The 13,061-nt window shown below is 47.0% G+C and overlaps 1 protein-coding gene across 4 annotated transcripts in view; it reads right to left on the bottom strand.

Annotated features, from left to right (window-relative positions):
* The window catches only part of SMC2 (structural maintenance of chromosomes 2), a 213,019-nt gene that overhangs the window by 89,338 nt on the left and 110,620 nt on the right, over positions 1 to 13,061 (bottom strand). For all 4 annotated transcript variants that reach the window (XM_063914672.1, XM_063914675.1, XM_063914673.1 and 1 more), the window contains exons 17-19: positions 3,385 to 3,509; positions 2,700 to 2,893; positions 2,302 to 2,445 (exon numbers count right to left, since the gene is read on the bottom strand). In XM_063914672.1, the coding sequence (XP_063770742.1) occupies positions 2,302 to 2,445; positions 2,700 to 2,893; positions 3,385 to 3,509 (463 nt within the window). The remainder of the gene's footprint in view (positions 1 to 2,301; positions 2,446 to 2,699; positions 2,894 to 3,384; positions 3,510 to 13,061) is intronic.

Here is a 13,061-nt window from a genome sequence, read left to right as displayed (position 1 = left end):
GCTGATATAGCCGAAGCTGAGATGCGTGACGCTATCCTGCTAGCATCCATTGTAGCTTGGCAAATGTACGTGGCAGACTCCCGGATATGCTCGGCTAGTCTAACTCTTTCTTCCTGGCTGCTATCCTCCGCTACTGCCTAAACAATCTGACCAGCCCATGCTACAATAGCCTTATTTACCCAAGCACTGATAATCGTAGGTCTTTGTGAGGCTCTTGCAGCTGCAAAGATAGATTTTAGTGCCGTATCCAACTTACGATCTGACACATCCTTTAGTGTCATCACATTTGGTATAGGCAAGATTGTCTTCTTTGACAGTCTAGCTAGGGAGGTGTCCACAATCGGCAGGACCTTCCACTTACACGACACCCTTGGGCAGTGGATAATTATCCGTGAACTTCTTGGGAATTTGGAAGCGTCTATCTGGTTGCTTCCATGGCTCTCCCATCTGATCCTGGAGAGTCTGAGGAATTGGAACACTGCTGTTTGCAGTTTCCGAGACTCAAATAGATGAAAGACCTCAGGTTTCTTAACCTCCTCTTCTTTGAAGTTAAGGACCTGTTTTACCGCCTCAATAAGGGTTTCTAACCCTTTGACCTCAGCATCCTCCTCCTGAGGACTTACATCAATTAAAGCCTCTACTGACTCTCCCTCCTCATCTATGAGACCCTCCTCCTCCTCTTCTTGTAGGATAGGGAGGGGTCTCTTTACCGCTTTACGCACATTCTTTTCTACCTGTGCAGGTGGAGTTAGTCTAATTAGGAATTCCTCCATAGTTTTGTACAAACCCGCAGCCCATTCTAAATATTGCTTGCAGGATTCCGCCATTTCCTTAGAAATATCTGCCAGGGCATGTTCCCATGACCCGGACGGACCACTGCTCCCAAGTTGAGCATCCATTCCCAAACATGTGTCGCACACCCCGCAGCTGCCAACATTAGTGCTCTTTTTTTCCACATTTTTAAAATTTTGTGGTCTTGGTTGGTGCTTTAGACACACCAAACGGCAGTACTTTCAACCTATTTAGATTAGGAGAAGTACCGTAGGGATATAGGGAGCAATGAAGAATTTGGTTAGTCACACAGCTGGAATTTTATTAAAAAACGTAAAACATTTTTTTAACCAGCCTGACGTTTACATCCCTCACACCACCAACTGTTAATACAGCTTGAGTCGATCCTGTTGAGAATCCTGATACTCCTCCTCCGCAGGACCTGTCAGCAGCGTCCTTTGGAAGACAAAATACATAGCCTTTAATCCATTCATTTCAGAGATCTCAGCAGTAGGGCCTATACTCAGCCAGCGCTAGTATGGATAACCTGTCAGATTGAAACTGCAGACCTTATGCACTGCCCTGAGAGAAACACCATCAAACATTATAACCCCTTCTGTAACTGGACTCCTAAGCCTGTTTGCCCCCCTCACAGAATTTCCCACTCTATCTGTACGCCTGAGAGAAAAAAAACAAAATGGCCGAAACTGAAGTTTACTATACACCTCGCAGCCCCTTTACATAAACCTATCCGTCTGCTTCTGTTCTATAAAACCTGTGCAGGCGCCACGCTGAAGGCTCTGCCTCCTTTAATCCATTCATTTTAGCCGTCAGCTGCGTCCCCGCCTGCACGCCAACCTGGAGCCCTGTTACCTCAGCGTCTTCTGTAATGTATCCGGCTGCCCCCGCTGCCGTCTGCGCGTCTGACCCGTGACTGCTGCTCTGCCTGTCCTGGGTCCTTACGCTGTTCTGCCGCCGGGTCTCCGCTTCAGCGGTGACGTCAGTGGCTGTGTTCAGTAGTTGCCCTGTAAAGCCAGACACTATAGCCGCGTGGAGAGCCATCCCTATTGCTATAAGCCGCCTGCTGCGCGCAATGCATCTATACTCACTGCTTTGATGACCTGCTAAGTGAGATGTTGATACCTTCCACCAGGATCTTTGTCTGACTGTAATAGATTTTGGGAGCCTTCACCCTCCTTTCTCATAGGCTGGATTGGCCCATTTTCTTTAAAGTTAAAGAGAAAAAAATACTTCATGGAGCAAGAGCAAAAAATACTTCATGGAGCAAGAGCTCCTATCCTGTGATGCTACCTCCAGCACAATTTTTCAAACTGGAGGGATGGGGGGGGGGGGGGGGGGGAGTGAAGGGGAAGGAGCCAGCTGTGCATTTTTTTTTACTATATTGTGCTATCTCCAGCCTGCTTCCTTCACACCCCAGCTGTTTAGATTCTCCAGTGTCCCCTAGTGGATGAAAGAGAAATAAAATGTAACTTTATACATTATCCACATACATAAACCATTTAGTCTTACCTTGTTCTTTGCAACCTCAGCTGCCATGCTGTCTACTTGCTCTTGGTAGCTTTTTATGGCTTCATCAACAGCTTGTATCTGCTGTTGGTAGGTTGTTTGCTCTCTCTTCAGTTCCTCAAGCTCCAAGACAAGAGCATCCACTTCCTACAGCAAATTCAACAGAACATATAGGATTAACCATACCTGCACCATATGCTGTTTATTTCTCAGATTTTAAGGTGATCTAAAGACTTTGAAGATAGTCAGATCATTATCAATCACCCCATGAGAACTTCTTACCTTATACATTAGGCAAAGTAAGCTTTCATAATAACAATCAATCCTGCATACCCGAGGCAAGACAATACAATTATAGACAAACACTCCTACATGAAAGTGGGGACAACAATGAAGCCAACCTGTTGTTTCTCTTTCATCTTCTTGCTTGAGGCATCCGCTTTCTTCTTTGCTGCATCTAGTTTTTGCTGAGCTTCCTTCAGTTCTCTTGCTCGCTCGGCTTCTGCATTTTTCATTTTGTGCTCAAGTACTTTAAATTTTTCTTCTGCCTTTTTCTGAACCTCCTTTGTTTTCTTCAGGGTCTCTTCACTTTCCTCTGACATTGGAAACATTTTTTTATACTTTTAATTCTCTAACAAAATGACTGAAAACTTGGTATATTATAATGCTGCATTATTTAATGTCAGACTGCCTATAAAACTCCAAATAATGGTCATGCCCCAGTGTGACCAGCATTTACCGTCACAATTCAGTCTAAATTGAAATCTTGCATGTGGTTCACTGAAAAATTATGCTGCCTCTCATGCAGAGCGGCATGGCGGCCACCTGAGGATTTAGTGAAAGTAAATACTGCCCGCTAAGTGCATGCTATATTCCTTCCAGCTGTACTGCAACACATGTTGTGAAGACAAATACAGCAAACCTTTATAAACCATTATATGGAAAATCCATTCAGTTACCAAATGCCCAGTTATTTTTAAAATAAAAGGTGTATATATAAATGAGTATATACGTAAAAAGGGTTTATAAATTCATGGTGTTTACATTCTTGAACAAAACTACTGTAGACTTGCAGTTTATACTCACCAATAGTTTGTTTCAGTGCATCAAGTTCTTCCTGTTGTTTGTGATATGAACTTTGCTGTAGTTTAGTTTGAAGGAGATCAGCTTCTTCAGACTTCATTTCCCACTGCTGCTTCAGCTGCCGATACCTATAGTAACAAAAGAGCTAACACCTTAAAGCAGGTCATAGATTGTACATATGAACACTGGCATTACAAATAGCTATGAACTGCAATTAATTTACCAGTACAACCTCTTCTAATATGCACAATTCTCATGCACCCAGTGTCCTGCTATATAAAAATAGATTGCATCCTGCTTAATTACTAGCATTTAGAATTAATGGTGGCAAACACCATATATCAAGATATTTCTTTATCTTTCACAATTTTATGTCTCTCCATGATATAATAAATAACCCCCTAAAAAAGAATGTCTCAAATACAGTGTTTTTTTTATTTCATATCATTTTAGTTACAGGGGAGCATACAAAAACCTAATATTCTCAGGTCAGTATTGACAAATGTAAAACATAAGGACAGACATTTTTTAAACCACATAACTCAAAAACGACATGAGATTTTCATACTGGATGTGTTTGGGCATTATGTCTTCAGCAGTTTTATTTTCCCCATCCTCTATTTTACACTTCAGTACCCTACGTACTAACTAACTTAGGTCCACCAGTGTGGCTTTATTATCTGCAACTTAAACATTGGTTCGTCTTCCCTACCCTACCTTTTTCTTCCCCTTGTTATGCCTTTCTTTTTTCTGTACCCAATAATAATGTTTTTTGCATTGCATATACTCAATGAAAATTTGTTGGGGGAAAAAAAAATAAAAAAAAATAGATTTTAAACCTACCGGTAAATCTTTTTCTCCTAGTCCGTAGAGGATGCTGGGGACTCCGTAAGGACCATGGGGTATAGACGGGCTCCGCAGGAGACATGGGCACCTAAAAGAACTTTCTAGTATGGTGTGCACTGGCTCCTCCCTCTATGCCCCTCCTCCAGACCTCAGTTAGAGAACTGTGCCCAGAGGAGATGGACAATACGAGGAAAGGATTTTGTTAATCTAAGGGCAAGATTCATACCAGCCCACACCAATCATACCATGTAACCTGGAACATACATAACCAGTTAACAGTATGAACAAACAACAGTATCGGTCCAAGACCGATTCTAACTGTAACATAACCCTTATGTAAGCAATAACTATATACAAGTCTTGCAGATTTTCCGCACTGGGACGGGCGCCCAGCATCCTCTACGGACTAGGAGAAAAAGATTTACCGGTAGGTTTAAAATCTTATTTTCTCTTACGTCCTAGAGGATGCTGGGGACTCCGTAAGGACCATGGGGTTTATACCAAAGCTCCCAATCGGGCGGGAGAGTGCGTATGACTCTGCAGTACCGACTCAGCAAATGCTAGGTCCTCATCAGCCAGGGTATCAAACTTGTAGAATTTAGCAAAAGTGTTTGACCCCGACCAAGTTGCTGCTCGGCAAAGCTGTAATGCCGAGACGCCCCGGGCAGCCGCCCAAGAAGAGCCCACCTTCCTAGTGGAATGGGCCTTTACTGAATGCGGTAACAGCAAGCCAGTCGTAACATAAGCCTGCCGAATCGTGTTACAGATCCAGTGAGCAATAGTCTGCTTCGAAGCAGGTGCGCCAGTCTTGTTGGCAGCATATAGGACAAACAATGCATCTGTTTTCCTAATTCTAGCCGTACTGGCTACATACATTTTTAAGGCCCTGACTACATCCAGGGACATGGAATCCTACAAGTCACTCGTAGCCACAGGCACCACTATAGGTTGGTTCATATGAAATGAAGACACCACCTTGGGTAAAAATTGAGGACGAGTCCTCAATTCCGCTCTATCCACATGAAAAAATAAGAATTTACTTACCGATAATTCTATTTCTCGTAGTCCGTAGTGGATGCTCGGAACTCCGTAAGGACCATGGGGAATAGCGGCTCCGCAGGAGACTGGGCACAAAAAGTAAAAGCTTTAGACTAGCTGGTGTGCACTGGCTCCTCCCCCTATGACCCTCCTCCAAGCCTCAGTTAAGATACTGTGCCCGGACGAGCGTACATAATAAGGAAGGATCTTGAATCCCGGGTAAGACTCATACCAGCCACACCAATCACACCGTACAACTCGTGATCTGAACCCAGTTAACAGTATGATAACCGTAGGAGCCTCTGAAAAGATGGCTTCCAACAATAAACAACCCGATTTGTTTGTAACAAGAACTATATACAAGTATTGCAGACAATCCGCACTTGGGATGGGCGCCCAGCATCCACTACGGACTACGAGAAATAGAATTATCGGTAAGTAAATTCTTATTTTCTCTGACGTCCTAGTGGATGCTGGGAACTCCGTAAGGACCATGGGGATTATACCAAAGCTCCCAAACGGGTGGGAGAGTGCGGATGACTCTGCAGCACCGAATGAGAGAACTCCAGGTCCTCCTCAGCCAGGGTATCAAATTTGTAGAATTTAGCAAACGTGTTTGCCCCTGACCAAGTAGCTGCTCGGCAAAGTTGTAAAGCCGAGACCCCTCGGGCAGCCGCCCAAGATGAGCCCACCTTCCTTGTGGAATGGGCTTTAACAGATTTTGGCTGTGGCAGGCCTGCCACAGAATGTGCAAGTTGAATTATACTACAAATCCAACGAGCAATCGTCTGCTTAGAAGCAGGAGCACCCAGCTTGTTGGGTGCATACAGTATAATCAGCGAGTCAGATTTTCTGACTCCAGCCGTCCTGGAAACATATATTTTCAGGGCCCTGACTACGTCCAGCAACTTGGAGCCCTCCAAGTCCCTAGTAGCCACAGGTACCACAATAGGTTGATTCATGTGAAACGCTGAAACCACCTTAGGGAGAAATTGAGGACGAGTCCTCAATTCCGCCCTATCCGAATTAAATATCAGGTAAGGGCTTTTATAGGATAAAGCCGCCAATTCTGATACGCGCCTGGCTGAAGCCAGGGCTAACAGCATTACCACTTTCCATGTGAGATATTTCAAATCCACTGTGGCAAGTGGTTCAAACCAGGAACCCTAAAAACTACATTGAGATCCCAAGGTGCCACTGGAGGCACAAAAGGAGGCTGTATATGCAGTACCCCTTTGACAAACGTCTGAACTTCAGGCACTGAAGCCAGTTCTTTCTGGAAGAAGATCGACAGGGCCGAAATTTGAACCTTAATGGATCCTAATTTTAGGCCCATAGACAATCCTGCTTGCAGGAAATGTAGGAAACGACCCAGTTGAAATTCCTCCGTAGGGGCCTTCTTGGCCTCACACCACGCAACATATTTTCGCCAAATGCGATGATAATGTTTTGCAGTTACATCCTTCCTGGCCTTGATCAGGGTAGGGATGACTTCATCTGGAATGCCTTTTTCCTTCAGGATCCGGCGTTCAACCGCCATGCCGTCAAACGCAGCCGCGGTAAGTCTTGGAACAGACAAGGTCCCTGCTGGAGCAGGTCCTTCCTTAGAGGTAGAGGCCACGGGTCCTCCGTGAGCATCTCTTGCAGCTCCGGGTACCAAGTCCTTCTTGGCCAATCCGGAGCCACGAGTATCGTTCTTACTCCTCTCCTTCTTATGATTCTCAGTACTTTTGGTATGAGAGGAAGAGGAGGGAACACATATACCGACTGGAAAACCCACGGAGTTACCAGAGCGTCCACCGCTATTGCCTGAGGGTCCCTTGACCTGGCGCAATATCTGTCCAGTTTCTTGTTGAGACGGGACGCCATCATGTCCACCTTTGGTTTTTCCCAACGGTTTACAATCACTTGGAAGACTTCTGGATGAAGTCCCCACTCCCCCGGGTGGAGGTCGTGTCTGCTGAGGAAGTCTGCTTCCCAGTTGTCCACTCCCGGAATGAACACTGCTGACAGTGCTATCACATGATTTTCCGCCCAGCGGAGAATCCTTGCAGCTTCTGCCATTGCCCTCCTGCTTCTTGTGCCGCCCTGTCTGTTTACGTGGGCGACAGCCGTGATGTTGTCCGACTGGATCAATACCGGTTGACCTTGAAGCAGAGGCCTTGCTCGACTTAGGGCATTGTAAATGGCCCTTAGCTCTAGGATATTTATGTGAAGAGACGTTTCCATGCTTGACCACAAGCCCTGGAAATTTCTTCCCTGTGTGACTGCTCCCCAGCCTCTCAGGCTGGCATCCGTGGTTACCAGCATCCAATCCTGAATGCCGAATCTGCGGCCCTCTAGAAGATGAGCCTTCTGTAACCACCACAGGAGAGATACCCTTGTCCTTGGAGATAGGGTTATCCGCTGATGCATCTGAAGATGCGATCCGGACCATTTGTCCAGCAGATCCCACTGAAAAGTTCTTGCATGGAATCTTCCGAATGGAATCGCTTCGTAAGAAGCCACCATTTTTCCCAGGACTCTCGTGCACTGATGCACTGACACTTGTCCTGGTTTTAGGAGGTTCCTGACTAGCTCGGATAACTCCCTGGCCTTCTCCTCCGGGAGAAACACCTTTTTCTGGACTGTGTCCAGAATCATCCCTAGGAACAGTAGACGTGTTGTTGGAATCAGCTGTGATTTTGGGATATTTAGAATCCACCCGTGCTGACGTAGCACTACCTGAGATAGTGCTACTCCGACCTCTAACTGTTCCCTGGACCTTGCCCTCATCAGGAGATCGTCCAAGTAAGGGATAATTAATACGCCTTTTCTTCGAAGAAGAATCATCATTTCGGCCATTACCTTGGTAAAGACCCGTGGTGCCGTGGACAATCCAAACGGCAGCGTCTGAAACTGATGATGACAGTTTTGTATCACAAACCTGAGGTACCCTTGGTGAGAAGGGTAGATTGGGACATGGAGATAAGCATCCTTGATGTCTAGAGATACCATATGGTCCCCTTCTTCCAGGTTCGCTATCACTGCTCTGAGTGACTCCATCTTGAATTTGAACCTTTTTATGTAAGTGTTCAAAGATTTTAGATTTAAAATTGGTCTCACCGAGCCGTCCGGCTTCGGTACCACAAACAGCGTGGAATAATACCCCTTTTCCTGTTGTAGGAGGGGTACCTTGATTATCACCTGCTGGGAATACAGCTTGTGAATAGCTTCCAATACTGCCTCCCTGTCGGAGGGAGACGTTGGTAGAGCAGACTTCAGGAACCGGCGAGGGGGAGACGTCTCAAATTCCAATTTGTACCCCTGCAGGATCCAGGGGTCCACTTGCGAGTGAGCCCACTGCGCGCTGAAATTCTTGAGACGGCCCCCCCACCGTGCCCGAGTCTGCTTGCAGAGCCCCAGCGTCATGCTGAGGACTTGGCAGAAGCGGGGGAGGGCTTCTGTTCCTGGGAAGAGGCTGCATGGTGCAGTCTTTTTCCCCTTCCTCTGCCCCGGGGCAGGAATGAGCGGCCTTTTTCCCTCTTGCCCTTATAGGGACGAAAGGACTGGGTTTGAAAAGACGGTGTCTTTTTCTGCTGAGAGGTGACCTGGGGTAAAAAGGTGGATTTTCCAGCCGTTGCCGTGGCCACCAGGTCCGATAGACCGACCCCAAATAACTCCTCCCCTTTATACGGCAATACTTCCATATGTCGTTTGGAATCCGCATCACCTGACCACTGTCGCGTCCATAACGTTCTTCTGGCAGAAATGGACATCGCACTTACTCTAGATGCCAGGGTGCAAATATCCCTCTGTGCATCTCGCATATATAGTAATGCATCCTTTAAATGCTCTATAGTTAATAATATACTGCCCCTATCCAGGGTATCAATATTTTCAGTCAGGGAATCCGACCAAGCCACTCCAGCGCTGCACATCCAGGCTGAGGCGATCGCTGGTCGCAGTATAACACCGGTATGTGTGTATATACCTTTTAAGATATTTTCCAGCCTTCTATCAGCTGGTTCCTTGAGAGCGGCCGTATCAGGAGACGGTAACGCCACTTGTTTTGATAAGCGTGTGAGCGCCTTATCTACCCTAGGGGGTGTTTCCCAACGTGCCCTAACCTCTGGCGGGAAAGGGTATAGTGCCAATAATTTATTAAAAATCAGCAGATTTTTTATCGGGGGAAACCCACGCTTTATCACACACCTCATTTAATTCATCTGACTCAGGAAAAACTACTGGTAGTTTTTTCACACCCCACATAATACCCTTTTTTGTGGTACTTGTAGTGTCAGAAATGTTCAATGCCTCCTTCATTGCCGTGATCATGTAACGTGTGGCCCTACTGGACATTACGTTTGTCTCGTCACCGTCGACACTGGATTCAGTATCCGTGTCAGGGTCTGTGTCGACCATCTGAGGTAACGGGCATTTTAGCGCTCCTTGCAAAGTGCTGACATTGTCACGTAATTCTTTAATTACTACCATCCAGTCAGGTGTCGACTCCCTAGGGGGTGACATCACTAACACAGGCAATTGCTCTGCTTCCACATCATTTTCCTCCTCATACATGTCGACACAATCGTACCGACACCCAGCACAGACACAGGGAATGCTCTGATAGAGGACAGGACCACACTAGCCCTTTGGGGAGACAGAGGGAGAGTTTGCCAGCACACACCAGAGCGCTATATATATACAGGGATAACCTTATATAAGTGTTACTCCCTTTATAGCTGCTGTATTATATATTAGCTGCCAATAGTGCCCCCCCTCTCTTGTTTTACCCTGTTTCTGTAGTGTAGTCTGCAGGGGAGAGTCAGGGAGCCGTCCTTCCAGCGGAGCTGTGAAAGAAAATGGCGCTTGTGTGCTGAGGAGAAAGGCTCCGCCCCCTTCACGGCGGCCTTTTCTCCCGCTTTTTTCAGGAAACTGGCAGGGGATAAATGCATCCATATAGCCCAGGAGCTATATGTGATGCATTTTTTTTTTAGCCATATAAGGTTTTTATATCGTTTTTATTGCGTCTCAGGGCGCTCCCCCCCAGCGCCCTGCACCCTCAGTGACCGGAGTGTGAAGTGTGCTGAGAGCAATGGCGCACAGCTGCAGTGCTGTGCGCTACCTTATTTGAAGACAGGAACGTCTTCTGCCGCCGCTTTCTCCGGACCTCTTCGCTCTTCTGGCTCTGTAAGGGGGCCGGCGGCGCGGCTCCGGGACCCATCCAGGCTGAACCTGTGATCGTCCCTCTGGAGCTAATGTCCAGTAGCCAAGAAGCCCAATCCACTCTGCAGGCAGGTGAGTTTGCTTCTTCTCCCCTTAGTCCCACGATGCAGTGAGCCTGTTGCCAGCAGTACTCACTGAAAATAAAAAAACCTATTTAAACTTTTACTCTAAGCAGCTCAGGAGAGCCACCTAGATTGCACCCTTCTCGTTCGGGCACAAAATCTTAACTGAGGCTTGGAGGAGGGTCATAGGAGGAGGAGCCAGTGCACACCAGCTAGTCTAAAGCTTTTACTTTGTGCCCAGTCTCCTGCGGAGCCGCTATTCCCCATGGTCCTTTCGGAGTCCCCAGCATCCACTAGGACGTCAGAGAAATCAAGTAAGAGCTCTTGTAAGACAAGGCCGCCAATTCTGACACACGCCTCGCAGATGCCAAGGCTAACAACATGACCACCTTCCAGGTGAGAAATTTTAACTCCACCGTTTTAAGGGGTTCAAACCAGTGTGATTTAAGGAACTGCAACACCACGTTCAGGTCCCATGGTGCCAACGGGGGCACAAAAGGAGGCTGGATGTGCAGTACTCCTTTTACAAAAGTCTGGACTTCTGGAAGAAAAGCCAATTCCTTCTGAAAGAATATTGACAAAGCCGAAATCTGTACTTTAACAGAGCCTAACTTTAGGCCCATATCCACTCCTGTCTGTAGGAAGTGGAGACAACGACCCAGATGGAAATCTTCCGTAGGAGCATTCTTGGTTTCACACCAAGAGACATATTTCCGCCAGATACGGTGATAATGTTTTGACGTCACCTCCTTCCTAGCCTTTATTAGAGTAGATATGACCTCCTCCGGAATACCCTTCTCTGCTAGGATCCGGCGTTCAACCACCATGCCGTCAAACGTAACCGCGGTAAGTCTTGGAACAGACAGGGCCCCTGCTGTAACAGGTCCTCTCTTAGAGGAAGACACCAAGGATCTTCTGTGAGCATCTCCTGAAGATCTGAGTACCAGGCCCTTCGAGGCCAGTCTGGAACAATGAGTATTGTCTGTACTCTTTTTCGTCTTATGATCCTCAACACTTTTGTGATGAGAGGAAGCGGAGGAAACACATAGACCGACTGGAACACCCATGGCGTTACCAAAGCGTCTACTGCTATTGCCTGAGGGTCCCGGGACCTGGCACAATACCTCCAAAGCTTCTTGTTGAGGCGTGACGCTATCATGTCTATTTGAGGAACTCCCCAGAGACCCGTTATCTCTGCAAAGACTTCTTGATGAAGTCCCCACTCTCCTGGAATGAGATCGTGTCTGCTGAGGAAGTCTGCTTCCCAGTTGTCCCCTCCCGGAATGAAGACAGCTGACAGAGCGCTTACGTGATTTTCCGCCCAGCGAAGAATCCTGGTGGCTTCCGCCATCGCGACTCTGCTTCTTGTCCCGCCTTGGCGGTTCACATGAGCTACTGCTGTAACATTGTCTGATTGAATCAGAATCAGTAGGTTGCGAAGAAGATTCTCCGCTTGTCGAAGGCCGTTGTATATGGCCCTTAGCTCCAACACGTTGATGTGTAGACAGGACTCCTGGTCTGACCATAGTCCCTGAAAATTTCTTCCTTGGGTGACTGCTCCCCATCCTCGGAGTCTCGCGTCCATGGTTACCAGGATTCAGTCCTGAATGCCGAACCTGCGACCCTCTAGAAGGTGAGCACTTTGTAGCCACCATAGAAGAGACTCCCTGGCCCTGGGGGACAGTGTTATTTTTTGATGTAATTGTAGATGGGACTCGGACCATTTGTCCAGAAGATCCCATTGAAACGTCCTTGCATGGAACCTGCCGAAGGGAATGGCCTCGTAAGTTGCCACCATTTCCCCCAGAACCCGAGTGCATTGATGAGCTGACACTCTTTTCGGCTTTAGTAGTTCTCGGACCATGTTCTGGAGGTCCTGGACTTTTTCCAACGGGAGGAAAACTTTCTTTTGTTCCGTGTCCAGTATCATGCCTAGGAACGGTATTCGAGTTGTCGGAACCAACTGTGACTTTGGTAGATTGAGAATCCACCCATGTTGTTGAAGCACTCTGAGAGAATGACACGTTCTCCAGTAATTGCTCTCTTGATCTCGCTTTTATCAGGAGATCGTCCAAGTATGGGATAATTGTGACTCCTCGCTTGCGCAGGATCACCATAATTTCCGCCATTATCTTGGTGAAAATCCTCGGGGCCGTGGACAGCCCAAACGGCAACGTCTGAAACTGATAATGACAATCCTGTACTGCGAATCTCAGGTACTCCTGATGAGAGGGATATATGGGGACATGAAGGTAAGCATCCTTTATGTCCAGTGGCACCATAAAATCCCCCCCTTCCAGGCAGGCTATCACCGCTCGGAGCGATTCCATCTTGAATTTGAATCTTTTCAGGTACAGGTTCAGGGATTTTAGGTTTAAAATGGGCCTTACCGAACCATCCGGCTTCGGAACCACAAATAGGGTTGAATAATACCCTTTTCCCTGTTGGCTCAGGGGAACCCTGATAATCACTCGCTGTTGACACAGCATTTGAATTGCAGCTAGCACTACTTCCCGCTCTGGGGTA

The sequence above is a fragment of the Pseudophryne corroboree genome, chromosome 1, assembly GCF_028390025.1.
Source record: "Pseudophryne corroboree isolate aPseCor3 chromosome 1, aPseCor3.hap2, whole genome shotgun sequence".
Lineage (NCBI taxonomy): Eukaryota > Metazoa > Chordata > Amphibia > Anura > Myobatrachidae > Pseudophryne > Pseudophryne corroboree.
Note: the sequence above shows the minus strand (reverse complement) of the source record. Positions and strands in the feature narration are given on the sequence as shown.